We start from the raw sequence: 16,500 nt of genomic DNA, 5'->3' as shown, positions 1-16,500 counted from the left end.
CACACACACAGTCACACACACACACAGAGTGAGTACTGAGGACGTGACCACAGGCTGAACTGTCCTCTGTTTTCACAACCCTCAAACACTCGTCCGGTGACCTTAAACAAACGCGTCTGGAGCTTGGTTTTACCCCCTGACTGAACCCTTCACCCTCCTCTGAACCTTTAATAAACTCCTTATCAGCTGTTAGTGATTTATTTTCCTTCTTCAAAACCAAACATGTATCCATCAGCCTGGAGTGAACCCGTCTACAGCGTCTAACCCTCACATGAACTTCCCCTGAACTCTCGGCACTGATAACAAGTTTGGTTTTTCTTCTGTTTGGTAATTAATTCAGGGTTTTTTATGATACGTAGAGAGAGGTACCAAGACCTCCGGAGGTTCGGGATCACATTTAGAGCCTCTCACAGCTCTGTCCAAATAAATAATCGTCCAGATGATCTGTGTTATGTATACAGTTTAAACCATGTGGAGAAAATCTGAATATCTCACGAGCTCAACCCTCAACTGGACCACTCACACTTTATTTATGCTCCCAACATGACCCAGTTTTTCTGTCATAACTCATGATGCACATATTTTTAGATGAAGTGTGATTAACTCGTATCAGAGGATATAATTATCTCTCATTCTGTCTTGGATAAACCCATAAATCCACTCAGAAATAACAGAACCGACTCTTTCTCATCCAGAAAATAACAATAAATGAGGTTTAACATGTAGATTATAAACAGGTCACAGTTTATTTTAGTCATTTACTTTAGTTTTAACAGATAAAAATACTTTTTATTAAGTTTAATTCAAATGAAAAACTCAGACGTGCTTGTACTCGAGGACTCGGCTGAACCTTCACCTCTACTTGAACCAGTTTTTGTCTCATCTGTGACAGACCGTTTCGATGTGGGAGTTCTGGTTCAGCTCTGAGATGTGAACTTTTCGCTCCTGTTGTTGCTAAAAAAGCAAATATTTCAGTCTAATTGAGCTTCAGTTGAACCTCTCAGCTCTGTTTAACCGTGCCACGACCCCGTCTTCTGTCGTCAGGAGCCGGGAACGTGAACTGAGGACGAACCGGACCGAGAGTCCGTAGTCCGGTTCAGGCCGGGGTGAATGAAGATGTCAGGAGGTGAAAGATGGCGATGGTGTTGGGAAAAGAGGAGAGAGAAGAGGACAGAGAGTCAAAAACATCTTTGTCCTTTTCTGTGTATTTAAGGACGACAGGGTCACACAGCGGTCGCAGAGAGTCCTGGTCCAGGCCCCGGTCACTTCATCTGGTTTAGACTTGTTTACTTCCTCCCACTTCATAAAAACTGGAGCAGATTCTTTGAGTGTTCAGTGCTGATACACTCTGTGTGGAAACATCTAGAAGCATAAAATGCAGATTATTCATATTTAGTGAATTTTTGTTTGTCGAGTAGATTTTTCATTATTTACTGAATAAAAAAAAAAAAGAAGAATTCCTTTTGATTCCTTTAGATTCCTGGAGCTGTCGAGGCACGGTGCATTCAGGGACAGTGTTGAATGTAGGTCACAAGTGTTTTCACTCACAATTGTCGTATTTATAAATGACGTGTGTTCAGGTTAAAACATGAAGCCAGTGGAAGCTGGTAATACTCAGGACTTCCAAAATTAAAGATAAAAGTTTGAACAAAATGTTAATTATCAGCAGCAGTGAGTCGTGTCACTTTTTAATTCATTCATTATTATATGATTTAAAACGGAGACGAGTGCCGTTTGTAAAATGTAAAAACAGGACATTTAATCTTCTCATGAACGTCAGGTTGTTTCTGAAAATGTGTGTGTGTTTCCAGGTGTGGACGGTGGTGCTGTCAGAGTGACGGGGGCTAAAGGCTTCGCTCCATCACATGACTACAAGGTAAAACAGCGTCACCACCTTCTGCTGGGCGTGTGGCGGCCATTTTGATTCATGATGAACCCCCCTGTCTGCAGGTGTGTGCCACCTACATGGACGGGTTCAGAGCGACGGCGGTGTGTCCGGTTGGAGGGCCGAGGGCGGTGGACAAGGCCAGACGAACGGCGGACAGCATCGTCAGACGGTGAGCGACGACCTGTGTGTGGACGCCACAGCTCCGGGCTTCATGGATGTGGGAGAATAACCAGCTGCTGTGTGTGTGTGTGTGTGTGTGGTGTGTGTGTGTGTGTGTGTGTGTGTAGGACGAAGCGAATGTTTAAGCAGCTGGGACTGGAGGATTTCAGCTCCGTCAACGTCCAGGTCCTCGGAGCAGAGGACACTTACGGTGCCAACGCTCACAGCAAGGTAACACACACACCTCTCACCTGAAGGAACGACAGCAGGTGTTTCCAAAACACAATGACTGTTAAAGAAAAACTTTCCTCTGTTCTCGGCCTCCTTCCGTCCGTCCGTCCCTCTGTCCGTCCCTCTCTCTGTCCTCTGCAGCAGAAGCAGGTCAGAGTCACAGATAATCCTGTTTCAAGCCTCTGAACTCTCCCTCCACACTCTCTCTTCATCCCTCCATCCATCCTTAATTTCTCCTCCACCAGAATCAGAGTTAAGCCTGTTTCATGCCACTGATCTCCTCTGCACTTTGTTCCCTCCCTTTCTCTCCTCCTTCCTTCTTTCCTTTGTTCTTAAATTCCTTTTCTGCTGGAGGAAGTTAAACAGGTTCAGGTTTCAGGAACCACCTCGATGAACAACTTCACACCTTAACCTGATGGGGTGTGGTGTGTGTGTGTGTGTGTGTGTGGTGTGCAGGGCTGCAGAGAGGCCAGTGATCTGGATGGCCGTCCACCACAAACAGAAGAAAGCTCTCGAACTCTTCTCCAGAGAAATCGCTCCTGCAGGGACCGGCATGGGTACGACACTCACACACACACACTCACACACACACACACAACCACACACACTCTTTATTAAACATCGTCTCTTTTAGCTGTTTATCAGACAAAACAGGGAATCTGCAGATGTGAGTTTCCTGACGCAGCTGAACGGAGAAGTTTCAGGTTTTATATTTGCTGGCAGCTTCCTGTAGCACTAATGTGCAAGTGGACATTCTGACCTCCGGGTGGAGCCGTCAGGTCACCAATGATGTTTGGATTCATCCAGTGGGGATCAAAAACTGAACCAAAGTCCATTCAATAAATCACCAGGTTAACAAGGTGTTTCTGGACTCAGGTTTGTGTCAGTACAATCAAACAACACTTATTAAATATCAAATTTACCTTTACAGTTCAAAGTTCAAACCAAAACCAAAACAAAACAAACACACTCGTCAGCCAATGAGGACGCAGCCTGAAGAACAAACCCGTCCAGGCCAGAGGTTTGTTCTGCTAACACAAAGAAAAGGTCTGGACTTAAAGGATCCATTAATGACCTGGATTTGTCCTCGGTGCCTTCAGGCCCGAACATTTCTGCGGGAAAACATGAAGTCATGCAGCTCTCCCTCACACACACACACACACACACACACACACACACACACAGACACACAGACACAGTAAAGAGGGAGTATTCAGATAAGGAGGGTCGTGACCTCCTGGACCAGATTTTAGTTTTGTTTATAGCGACGAGTTCAGCTCAACCACACACACACACACACACACACACACTCTCTGACACACTGAACGTGAACTCAGACTGACTCCTGGGAGTCTGCTGATTCATGCCGTCGGTGCTGTTGAACTGTTCGTAGGACAAGAAGCTGAGCTGATCTCAGAGCAGCTGCTGCAACCTGCTGAAGCTGCAAACGTTATTTTGTTTTGTTGCCTCCTCTTCTTCCTTCCCTGTTCTCTCACTGTTTCCACGTTCACAGCTCCTGGACTCACCGGTATAGTGGGCGGACGTCCCCGAGTGTGAGTTTGAAATCTGTGTTTTTATTCTCAGGGAGCTGAAGTTTTAATTCACCCTCATGCAACAAAACTTTAGTCTGAAATATTAAAGAAAGCGTCAGGTGTCAGTTTTGTCTCTGTGAATAACGTCGTCGTATTTTCACTGGTTGTTTTGTTGTTGTGGTTTTCCAGCTCTCCTGTTCTGAAGCCGTTCTTCTTCTTACACCCAAAGTCTCAGCTGAAGGTGAGTTTGATCTGAGTCAGAGCTGAAAACGTTTTTTTATTAAAGCTGTCTCAACACTTCTTGGTTGTTCTGGGAATTCGAAGAAAGGAGGAACTGAGTGAGTCAGAGAATCTGAAAAACACAGTTTCAGTCAGATGTCAAGCGTCGCTGCAGGATTTGACCTCTTATTTCACTCTGAGAGAAGCTTCAGATCAGAGCTCGATCGCTGTTTGTCAACTGTTCAAAGACGCGATCCGAGAGAGCCGACACCTGATGTTGCAGGTTAAATATCCTGGACCCTTCAGGGAGTCCAGATCCAGCAGAGACGGTCTCGTCTCAGTTAAAGAAAACCACAAACCTTTAGTCTGCCTTATGATTGTTGAATGTTTTGTGAATCTGAACAGTTTCCATCGTCCAGACTCCAAACTGTGAAGGAACAGAGCCACAGGTGTTAGTGACAGTGATCTCTCTGCAGGTGGACGTTCACGTCGGCGGGGAGCTGGTGGAGTCACTTTCAGAGGCGGGGCCAGACACACCTGAGCAGGAAGCCCCGCCCACCTCAGCAGAGGATGAACCTGACACAGGTACGACGAGACAAGACGAGACAAGACAAGAGTCCTTGAGCAGGTTGTGGAGGTCCTTTGGTAGATTCAGTGGGGCCTTGAAAGTTTTGAGCAGTTAGGGATTGTTAATGGTCCTTGAAGGGGTTCCAAAAGTCCTTGAGAGTGCTGAGGGGGTAAAACCTTACCTTGAAGAGGTTCTGGGCAGTCTTCAAGGCCTCTCAAACTTTGTTATGGAATTTATGTAGGTCTTTGAGGTGGCTCAGTAGGGCCTTGAAGAGGTTTCAGGAGGCTTTCAGTTGGTTTCTGGTCCTTGAGGAAGTTCCATGGGCCCACCAAGGGACCACTCAAATTACCTTATAATTTGAGTGGTCCCTTGGTGGGTCCTTGTTTAAAGAGGTTTTGGGGAGTTCAGAATGGTTCCAAGAATACTTGCATGGCCTCAAATTGCCCATGAATGACTAAGGGGTTCTCGTGTTTCTGTAGGGGGCTTCAATGGTCCTGGAGGAGGTTCCAGGGGGTCCTTGAGGTCTTGAAGTATTGTCACATGGTGCTTGAGTAGAATCGGTTTTCTCTTTATTTACTGCTCTCTAAAAAAGTCCTGATTAATGAACAGAACGATGAGTTCAACACCAGATAGATGTGTTCCTGGTGTCTGCCTGCAGGGGGCAGTGGTGCTCCATGTCCAGTTTACAACCACACAACAGTCGACACACAAACTGTGGGTCTCTTGTTCCAGGGAAGAACAAGCTGTGCCACTTTCTCCTCCTTTCACCCTTTCACCAACACTTCCCTCACATGGTCCTGCACAATACACACACACACACACACACACACACACACACACACACACACACACACACACACAGAGTCCTGGCTTCTTCCCCCACCTTCACATTCCTGGCTGCAAACAGGAAGGCCTCTCCAATCACAAAAACCAAACCAAGAGAATAAAAACACTCAGATAAAGGAAGAAAAGCGACGGAGCTGCTGCTTTTAATATTTATTCACCTGGTTTTATTTTAAAAATCAGCTTGAGCAGCTTCAAGCTGTGATTTCTCCTCTTCTTCCTCACGGTTGATGAGAGCATCTGCACAGAAACACAATCAGTTTAATGAGAGACATTAAAAATGAGCAAAAAATGAATGGACCCTGGTGTCTGTGGGAGCAGGTGTAACTAATGGTCCTTGAGGGTGTTTAGGAGTTCCTGAAGAGGTTTTTGGAGTGCTTGAGCAGGTCCTGTTGGTCCTTGACAGGCTTCAAATTGTCCTTGAGTTGGTCAAATGGTGCTTGAGGAGGTTCCAGGAGTCCTTAAGAAGGCTTGTGTGATTATTGAGGAGGCATCGGTCCTTTATAAGACTCATGTGGTCTTTAAGGAGTTTCAGGGTTCCGTGAGGGGTGCAGATGGTCCTTGAGGGCATTTTAAGGTTCCTTGAACAGGTTTGTGGAGTCCTTGATTATTAGAATTTTGACCAAATAAGCTCACAAATCAAAAAAAAGGAAGATTTCTTGGCAAAAATAGATTCTGGTTTCAGGTTTTTTGGTTTTTAAATTCATGTTTGAAGCGTGCAAGTGTTTTTTTAAGTTGTTTTATTTGTGCAGGAGAAGATTGAGTTTGTTTATCCAGACGAACTCTACCTGCACAATAAATAAACACCTCTGAACAGATGGAGGAAGTGAAAACAGGGTTTTCCCTCTGTGCTTTGCTGCTGTTAGCTGAGCCAAACAAACACATTTTCAAGGCAGTTCTGGTTTTCTGGTCTCTGTCCAGACCTGCCCAGCGGACCACACAGCTACAGACTGGAGGACCTGGCCTACACCCGGAGCGGGGACAAGGGAGACTCGGCCAACATCGGTGAGAAAAACAACAGCTGAGCTGAGAGGGAGGACGTCCGAGGCTGATAGTGATGTTTAACTGTCTCTCTCTCTCTCTTCAGGAGTGATCGCTCGTCATCCCCTCTTCTTCCCTTACCTGAAGAAACACCTGACTTCTTCTGTGGTGGAGGAATATTTCTCCCACCTCATCCAGCCGGGAGTTCAGAACGCCGTCACACGGTGAGACAAGTATCAAAGGATCAAATTTTCCATGTTTCAATGACAAAAATCTTGTTATTGTAAGTGACAACATGATGATAGGATTCCTACAGAGACAGAGCTTTTTATTCAAGAGGAAGATCCAGAAACATCTTTATATATCAGTACAAAAACAAAACTCTTTATTATTGAACTGTTGAATTGGAAAGATACAGTATTTTCTCTTTAAATGCAGCAGCCTTGTACTGCCTGTTTAATTCAAACAAGGTCAGTAGATTAACAATAGAGAAAAGTTTGGGCCTTTGTTGGTAAAGAAGAAGACAGGGAATCAGCTGATGAGTTGAAATCTGGACTTTATGAAAAACAGGACACAGACGAACTCACTGTGACCTCCGGATTAAAAACCCTTTAGTCAAACAGAGTGAGGAGTCGTGCTGCTGGAGAAAACAAGCGTGGAGGAGGTCGGTGTGGTTTTCGTGCTAGCTGCGTTTCCTCTGTGTTTGTGTTCAGGGCAACAACATCTCTCAGGCCTGATCGTGACTAAGATCTGTTCGCCTGCAGATTGTGTGTCTTGTTTTCGCCGTGTTCCCGCTCTGTTGCTGTGTCTTGTTGCTGAAGGCCGACGTCTGACAGTGATTACACCAACCACAGCTGATAATTACCGCTGCTGTGTGTGTGTGTGTGTGTGTTGAAATCTCTGTAAGCTGGGTGGAGGAGGTTCAAGTCCTCACTTGTCTGAATCAGAAGTGCACACGCAAACACAACCACATCCTCTTTTACACTGACCTGGTGCAGGACTCGATGGTAGCATTTATAGAAGCAGGCCCACGTCTCCTCGAGAAAAGAAGCATTATCAATATTTTCCCAAACACCTTCTTTTCCTCCTTTCAATAACATAAAACTGATTCCATTTTGATAAATACATTTAGTTCTTGCAGCGAGTTAGATGTGAAGAACTACGCAGCTGAAGCCTGGAGGTGATAACAGAGAAGTCTGACCCTGTACGAATCCACCTCCTGCAGAACTCCCTGATTAACATGTTATAAGTCATTGTTTATTCCGTACACAAACAAATGTAAAAATGACATGTTGTGGTTTTAGGTGGAGTTTTGTGCTGGAATTATTTCTTGGTGGAGTCACTGTGAGGAATCCAGGAATCCAACCGAGACAGAAAACATTAAAAACTGACATTTTTTATTATTTAATAAATTAATCCTATAGATGAATCAGTCATGAGAATAATCGTCAGATCCACTTCCTGAAGGTTATATAATCGTTGCAGATCTGTTGTCTGTTGATTGCATAACATTGCACAGCTGTTTGTTATATTGTGACGACCAGAGGAAATCTAAAATCCTATTTAAAACATCTTAACCATGTTGCCGGCTCCATTTTCAAATCCCACAAATACCACACTGACGAAGATTTAACAGAGTGCTGAAGACACTGAAGGACAGCTGTGGTTCAGCCCATTACGCTGTCGTCAGGAGGAAAACCACAACTGACTGAGAGAAACCAGGAACACAGGGTCCCTTGAAACCAAGACACAACACTGTAAATATTACTGACTGTGGCGGCCTTCCTCCGAGGTAATCGTTTTGTGACGACGCCGCGGAGCAGACGTAATACAAACCAGGGGATTGTCGTTCACCAGCCGGAGGCACTGGATGTTCAGCTTGACTCCAAACAAAAGTGTTGTTTTTTTCCTCACAGACCAAGATTAACTTCCTGTGAGATAACATATACCTGACTGATGGAGGGTAAACTATATCAGACCACTCACAAGCTGGGTTCACCGTTCAAAACGCTCACAGAAAACCTAAGGATATATTCAATGAAGAAAGAATGGAGACAAAGATTGTCCAGTTCTTAAAAATGAAGGTTGTCTCATGTTTCAGGAAGATACGATTATGTTTCCATTCATCACAACAGATGTTCTATTTAAATTAAGTTAATCAGCCTTTACAGTGTTTGGTTAGTTCAGTTTAACCTGCAGGAGTCTCTGAAGCTGCTGTAACAGGAAATAAATTCATGACGAATGAAAACAAGTTCACAGCGTCTCCCGACGTCTTAACCGCAGATATGAAATGTAGAGAAAATCTGTCAAACAGCCGAGTTACAGCTGATGAATCTGAAACATATGAACTGTCAGACCTTTCCTGTCGTAATACACCACCCAAATCTTGGTACCGACCATGGTTATCTCTTGCCCCTTAACAGACAGTGAAACCCTTACAGGTCGTCCAGAATGTGGCGCCACATCTGGCCTCTGATCAGCCTAAAAGGTCACAGGTCACTCTGCTGCTCATTGACCTCCACTGGCTACCCCTGAATCAAATTCAAGTCACGAGTTGGGTTTGAACCCCCCCATGTCCCAGAGCTCTCTCCATAGTCGGGCCACAGGGACTACTGAGGACAAATGCTCGTGGTCGGTCCTTGAAGAAAAGTTCCAGTCCAACCTTCGTCTTCTTTGCCTCTTTCCACCATGCAGGTTTTCTTTTTCTTCTTGATCGTCATTTCCGCTACCTGGGGAAAGTTGCCAATATCTTCTGGGGAAAACATGAGCTCTGTCCTCTTTCTGCTTTGGTTGCGCAGTGGCAAATGCACTTCCTTTGTGTCGTAAGTTGAGCCTCTGTTTTAGTCAACTGTGTGTCACCAGAAATAAATAGACGCTAATGTTCGGACACCTTGTAATTACCACTTATGGCCACTTGGTGTCACTGTTCACCAAACTTCTCAGAATCCTCCAGCCAAGGCGAGCAGCTTCTCGGTGACCCAGCTGAGGAGGTGTAGGTGTGAATCCGCAGGTATGAACGGATGAAGGATTGTGGGAAACGGCCGAGCACGTGTTCAGCCGGCGGACGTGTCAGAGCGGTGACTCAGCCGCGCGGCGTGTTAGCGATTAGCGTAATGAAGAGATGGAGGCCGTAAAGCTCGCTGATCTGCATCTCCTCTCACACCCTGAAACGCCTCCCTGCCGCCGCAGACGCTTCATTAGTGCACCTCCAAACGCTCGTTAACCCGGCGGGAGGCCCCTGACACACACACACACACACACACACACACATTTAACTGCTTACAGACACAAACACACACTCGCAGCTTTTACATATGATCACGTTTAACCCTTCCCCCACCTGTGCAACGGCACACAAACACACACTTTTACTCACACACTTCACTGCATACCAAGCTAAAGAGCACACACACATCAGGAACACACACCTCCAGATCAAACTGAACACACACACACACACACACACACACACACTTTACGTGTGAGTGTGCAATAAACCCTCATACCAACACATGGTGCCAGGCTGCAGCAGACCTCCGTGTGTGTGTGTGTGTGTGTAAATTTGTTGGACTTTGTGGTTTTTAAAGTGTGGAGGATTGTGTTGCCGTGGTTACTGGTTTGTGTTTTTTTTGTGGTTTGCAGGTTCACTCTGCCGGGGATCCACGGCCTCAACTTCGTCCTGCAGAGTTCACTGGGTGGAGGAGGGGTGGCGTCCTTACGCAGCGACCCCCAGGTAACACACACACACACACACTCACTCACTCACACTCAGACGTTGGTCTTTCTACAGTTGTGAGGACATTTGTTGACCAAATGATCTTAACCACCACAACTTAGGCTGTGTCTGCACAAATGGACGCTGATAACTCGACAGATCACAGTTTTCCTGTTGTATCATTGTAAAGTGCAGGAGTTAACTGCACAACAGCTGCTAGCAAAGACACCAAGCTCGGTAACACTTGTAATCTGTTAACCGTGTTGCATTCACTGCTGGTAGTCGAAGCTGAAATGAGTCATGTGATCAGAGCGTGATGAAACAGGAAGGGATGTTGTGACTGATAAGAATCAAGAAGCGAATGTGGGTTTCTCAGTCGTAGCAACAGTGATGACAAAGCGTATTGATGCAGCCTAAAGGCTTAACCCCTCATTGTAACCTGAACCCTGAGACCAAGGCTTCACCTCAGTCTTCTCAAAGTGTCCTCTCAATCCAGAAATGTCCCAGTTAGATTAAAGGTCCTGTCTCTGAAACGCCACAGACACAGTGGAGTTTGTTTGTTCTGCAGTTTCCCAGGAACCACTTCTTCTTTCTAAAAGAGAACACTTCCCTCTATTATCACTCTTTCGTAACTCAGGAGCTTTATCTTCTCTTTTTCCTCTTTTTATTTTCTTTCTTTCATCACCTCTGTCGCAGGTTTACGTACAGTGCATGCAGTGCACGCCACTCGTCAACACTCACAGTTGAAACTGCGGCATCAGCCCCTGAACCAGCCTGTATTAAAACATAGGCCAGGTGACAGAGGACATCAGTGGTATGGATGGAAAGAACAAACTATATAGATTTTTACAAACAGACAAAGAAGGAGAGGTTTAGTGTTTTATGTCTCAGTGTGTCCTTTGTCCTCTTTAAAACTTTCTCCTTCTGCTTTTCACCCTCCTCCTTTGTTTCTCTCCATCCTTGTTCCTATAAACTTTTTTTACCGCCTCGTTGGAATCCACAGCACGTCAAAGAAACACACACAGTTACTGCGCAGCACACTCACAAAGTGCTAATACACACACTTCACATCCAGGCTCAGACCCATAAAGTTCAAACACACACACAACGTGTGAACTCAAACACATGTTCGGCTCCAAAGAACGAGCACAGTTTTCATTCTTTACTGTCTTTTCTCAGGGTAAAGCCTTCGGTCAGATGCTCCTGGACCTGAAGCTGAAAGGACTGCCTGACCTCAAATCACTGGTGGACTGAGAGACTGAAAGGAAGAGGAGGTTAATGAGGGTGAGAGGTGTGGGAAACAGACTCATGACAGCACTTCACAACAAGAAATGAAAGCGAAAGTGACGCTTCAAAGGACATTTTACCTCAACACAAACACAGACAGATCATTTATGGATCATGTCAGAGAGAATATTTCTTGGGAGCTCAGATTGCGTCCAAAGAAAACAAGATTATAATGTACAAGTCAGTCAGTACAGCCCAAATTCACAAATCAGCCTCGGTGCAGCATGTGAGACTTGGCACAGATTACAAACAAAAGAGAACATTCAGGAAACTGTCCAATAAAACACCACCATAAATAATTTTAATGATTAAAGCCTCAATGTTCAGTTTTGACCTTGGAAAGAACAGTTTGAAAACAAATGCTCCTTTTATTCAGCCTGTTGCACCGTTCTCACCCCTCTGAATAAAACGTACAGAGGCAGAGACAGTTTTCATGTAATGGACGAACGGTGTGTCAGTTTCCTGGCTGGACATCAGAGATGAACGCTGGTTTTTAATGACTTTTTAACTGATCTACAGTTCAGCATCACTCTGAACTCTCTGGGTCTGATTCCAGCAGTTAAAGCTGCTGACTATCACTCAGTTAGAGGGAGATGGAACCTGAAAAAACAAAGTTACTCAGAGCAACCTCAGAAAACCTCAGCAAACTGCAACAGAGAAGGAGAAGCTGTCAGCTCAATGACATTTCCAATGTTGCCGGATGAAACTCTGCACTGACAAAAACTTCAACTTGTCTACTCATCGTACAGAATCTGAAACACAAACCAACCTTTGTGCCAAGACGAACAGAGGCCACTGAGGCCTTTTCTCTTACATAAGTGAAACATGAAATACAGTAATAAGTCAAACCCACATTAGAGTCTCTTGTCTCTCAGTCTCAGACTCTCAGTCTCTCCTGTCACACTGCTGAAGCATCACAATCATTTTCTCTGACACTCAGTGTTTTTCAGACTTTAGTCTTTTATCTGTGTCAGCTGTGATTCTTGGCTGTTGACTGTTTTTCCTTTCGGGTTCATTTCTGCAGTAAAGACGTCGGAGACTCGTTTGCACTCATCATGAATTTCTTTAAAGCCGTTTCTCACATATGAACTCCGGACAACGCGCAGGGAATCCGGTCCAAACGTTGTCCGGAGTATTCTGTTGTCTGGAGCCGGCAGGATAAAGTTTGTTTAATGTCCAGTCCAACTGATTTGGACATTTGCGTTCACACAGAGAGACGCCCTGTATTGTCTAGAAAAGTTTGGGTTTGCAGTGCATGTCTAAAAGCAGCTGAAAACACCAGCCTTCATAAACTCCTGCAGATTAAACTGAGACTCTGTTTTCTAAACTACTTCTTCCAAGGATAAGAATGAACTTTGAAGCTCAACTCTTGAGCCAACATGGATGAGAAGTCGTTAAATCTCCATCCATCTACTTCTGTGATATGACTGAAAGCTCCAAAACAGCTACTAAATGGCCTTTGAGGGGACACTGGTTAATAAACCTCCAGTTATTTTGTCAGGATTTTATGGTATAAGCAGGAGATTTGTTGTTTTTTCAAGTTTTAGCCCTTGATCTACAGAACAGTCCTTTTAACAACATGAACACCACAGTCATTGCGGTGTGGTCCAGCTCTTTTAAAAGCTGGTAAATGGCTGCCTGCCATCATCACCATCATGTGAAAGATTTTCCGTCCCAGAGGGTTGGATGTCGAAGATACAGAGGGCATTCGTGGAGGCAAACGTGCAGATTTCCCTCCAGAATCTGCCTCTGACTTCCCTGAGAGGAGAGAGCGGTGGTTTGGGTTTTCCCTCGGAGGGTAAACAAAGTCTCCACCACGGCGACAAGACGCTCCAGTCAGATATCAGAGGAGACACATGCTCTCAGGCCTCAGGTCCAACAGGCCCAATGCCTGGTTTCCCCCGGATCCTTCACCTCGATGCGACCCGGCTCCGATGTTCGCCACCCCGCAGGAATGTGTGTCTCCTTCCACCAGACCGACTCTCTGGCCTCCAGTCTGTTTATCTATAATTGCAAACAGGCTGAGGCTGCAGCTTCCGTCATGGCTGAAAACTCATCTTACCCACCTCCTCTGAATCATCCCCCCACCCCCAAATCTTCCTCCTCACGCTGTTGCAGTTTGCTCTCATCAGAAAAACAGAAAATCCCCTTTGCTTTTTTCCCTCTTTGGATTTTTAACTTTTTCCTGGCGCTTCTCTCTTAATGTGGCCGTTCTTTGGTTCCAGGAAAATTGATCAGCCACTCTTTCTCTGACCTTTGACCACTTTTGGTTCTTTGAGAAACTCGTGATCTTGGTACAAAAAAGTATTTCATAAATTTGACGATCCCAAACACAAAAAAGAAACCGCACTAGACAGCCTCCCTAAACCAATAAATAAACAGTGGCCTTGTAAATGGATGTTCAAAGACTTTTGTGCCCAATAAAACCTAAGAGACAGGAAGACAAATCCTTCCAGGCTTGAATTGAAAACAGCGTTGCATGAGTATAAATCAGGCCAATAACAGAGGAATCACACAGGAAAAATAAAAGTCCATGGGCGTGTCTTTGGGATTCAGAAAATGACACTGAAGTGGTCAGAATTGAAGAGCGAGGTGTTAAAATGAAAGCTGTAAATCCCCGCTCATTTCCTGTTTTCATAAAACCCCAAATTGAAAAAAGTCACGAGCGACAATATCATCACTTTACATGGAAATACACTGACATCTTAATGATGACTGTGAGGCCTCAGAGCGAAACTTATGGTTCACATCTGTCCTGCATATTGCTGCTTCCCAAAGCTCCGACCCTGTGATTCCCAGGAAATATTTTTGCTAATTATTTGGAGAAACTCTTCATCATTGTGAAAGAACATTTTCTGGCTAATTCTTCGTGTAACCCCCCAAAAACATAACACGAACCATTTGATGTTTTCCAAAGCACTTCATGTAGCCCTGAGTGTGTAGAGAGAGAATTTTCAAGCAAGTGTTGCTCATTTTCTGACATGTTTTAGTCATTTCTGTTGTCGTAGTAGACTTTCCTTCAGCCAATTTTTGAGTCTAAACACAAGTTGTTGTGAAACCATTGAGGTCAAACTTCATAAAACTTCACATGGTTTCTATAAAAAAAAAAAGAAAAGAAAAGAAAAACTAAACAAATGTCTGTCCAAAAACATATAAGTAGATAAATTCTTGCTAATTCAGTTAGATCATTTTAAAACAGAAAAAAATAGAATAAAATTACCATCAGTTAAAAGCTGTCTCAATCTATTGAAGAGCTTTTTTTGTGAGGGTCATTAATTTCTGTACCTAATTTCATGGAAATCCATCTAGTAGTACTTTGAAAGGTCCAAGAACAGTTTTTATTTTTTGCAGATTTAAAATAAACAACAGAAACATGAATGTTTAAGGTAAAGAAAAAGCAATTTAAGTTGTCGGACTCTGGTCAAACTATGCAACATTTATCAACGGAGCAGCTTTTATTCCTTTGTAATTATCCAATTTCCATGGTAATCCATCTAGTTTTTTCTTTTTAAAAGATATTTTCATCTGGAACAAGAACAAAGACCCACAAATTCAGCCATGTAGAATGCCTAATAACTAGGCATATAATAATTTCAACAATTTGAAATCAACCAATAAAAACATGAAAACTTTCTTGAAGTTGGAGGTTTTTGGACAGATTCTCCTCAAATTCTGTAACATTAAACCACAAAAGAGCCTTTATGCCTTTGTTATATAACACACTAAAGACCATGAACATTTGTTCCTAAGTTCATGGTAATCCATCCAGTATTTTTTCCTAGAAACTTTATTCTGGACTATATTGTTGCTGGCTGGGCAAATAAGCAAAGGTCCAAGAATTGATCCTTGTGAAATTCCAGACAATTTCTGTTGTTTCAACAGTTTTAGTTTTATCAACGGATAAAAACAGTGGAGGTTTTGAACAGATTCTTGTCAAACTATGTAATATTAATCCACAGAAGAGGCTTTACTCATGTTATTTAAGACACTAAAGATCATGAACATCTGTGCCAAACTTCATGGTAATCCATCCAACAGTTGTTAAGATCTGGTCCATAATGTTGGTAGTTGGGCAAAAAATACAAAGGCCCAAGAATTGAGCCTTGTGGAACACCAGATAGTTTGTTATTTCAACTGTTTTCCATCAACCAGTAAAAACATAAAAGCTTCTCTAAGTAAGACAAAAATTGGCGAACGTTGATCATGGCCTGTTGTCAAACTCTGTAATATCTTTCCACACAAGAGCCGTTTCATCTGTTATTTAAGACCCTACAGACCATGAATGTTTGTACCAAATTTCATGGTGATCCTTCCAGTGTTTATGGATATCTGGGCCAGACTGCTGCTAGTCAGGCGAAAAACTAAAGGTCCAAGAATTGAACCTGTGGAACACCAGATGCTTTTTCATTATCACAGTTAAACTGACCAGTGGAAACAACAAGAAGTCTAACTTGTCTAAAATCAAAGAAAACTGGTTTGAGTTCTTGTTCTTACTCTGGTCAAACTATGATTTTATGTTTTCATGGATGTAGCATTAACTCACATTGAAGAGTCAGTCAATATGGCGCTCAGGACAAACTACAGAAACATTTTATTTTTAGTTTTCTGATGAATGTTAGAAGTACTTTTTTGTTTCTCAGTTTCTGTTGACTTTTCAGGGCATGACATGTTTTCAGGGGAAGCTAAACTCTCTCCACATGAAGCCTTATTGTAGAGCTACATGTGCGTTTTGTATCACTGTGTTGATTTTATTAAATAGAGCACCACTTCAGTTTAACTCTCTCTACATGTTACTGCTCTTCGTCCATTTGGGGGAAAAAAAAAACTTTTTGAACTTGAAACTCAGAAATATTTTTAAACCACATATAATTAAACCATAGAAACAGAAATCTTTTAATTAAAGATTTTCGATGACTAAAAATGTAAATTATAACGTAAAGAAAAAACAACACACTTCTGCCTTGTTTGATTCTTCTGTTTTCTGCAGAGAACATCATTGAATGCATTTAAATAGTGAGTTGATGTCTGTATGATTTTGTAGATAATAAACTGAAGAGATTAAAAATATTTTTATGGA

The 16,500-nt window shown here is 43.4% G+C and overlaps 1 protein-coding gene across 2 annotated transcripts; it reads left to right on the top strand.

Moving 5' to 3' along the window:
* The first annotated feature begins 894 nt into the window (after window positions 1-894).
* Window positions 895-16,490, top strand: LOC108890947 (uncharacterized). 2 transcript variants are annotated; one of them, XR_001962220.2, is made up of 13 exons: window positions 895-1,523; window positions 1,812-1,876; window positions 1,951-2,057; window positions 2,176-2,278; window positions 2,735-2,835; window positions 3,792-3,831; window positions 4,000-4,051; window positions 4,506-4,614; window positions 6,362-6,445; window positions 6,528-6,645; window positions 10,064-10,154; window positions 10,833-10,950; window positions 11,316-16,490. XR_001962220.2 is itself a non-coding variant. In XM_018688037.2 (12 exons), exons 2-12 carry the CDS (start codon window positions 1,866-1,868, stop codon window positions 11,388-11,390), a joined length of 891 nt encoding a protein of 296 aa, XP_018543553.2. In that variant the 5' UTR covers window positions 899-1,523; window positions 1,812-1,865; the 3' UTR covers window positions 11,391-16,490. The 2 variants fall into 2 exon arrangements, 1 of the variants encoding a protein (XP_018543553.2); XM_018688037.2 differs by lacking the exon at window positions 10,833-10,950 and having other exon boundaries at window positions 899-1,523.
* The last annotated feature ends 10 nt before the right edge of the window (window positions 16,491-16,500 follow it).

This window comes from Lates calcarifer, unplaced genomic scaffold (assembly GCF_001640805.2).
Source record: "Lates calcarifer isolate ASB-BC8 unplaced genomic scaffold, TLL_Latcal_v3 _unitig_1840_quiver_1175, whole genome shotgun sequence".
NCBI lineage: Eukaryota > Metazoa > Chordata > Actinopteri > Centropomidae > Lates > Lates calcarifer.
The sequence above is the reverse complement of the archived record's forward strand: the minus strand, read 5'-3'. Positions and strand labels throughout refer to the sequence as shown.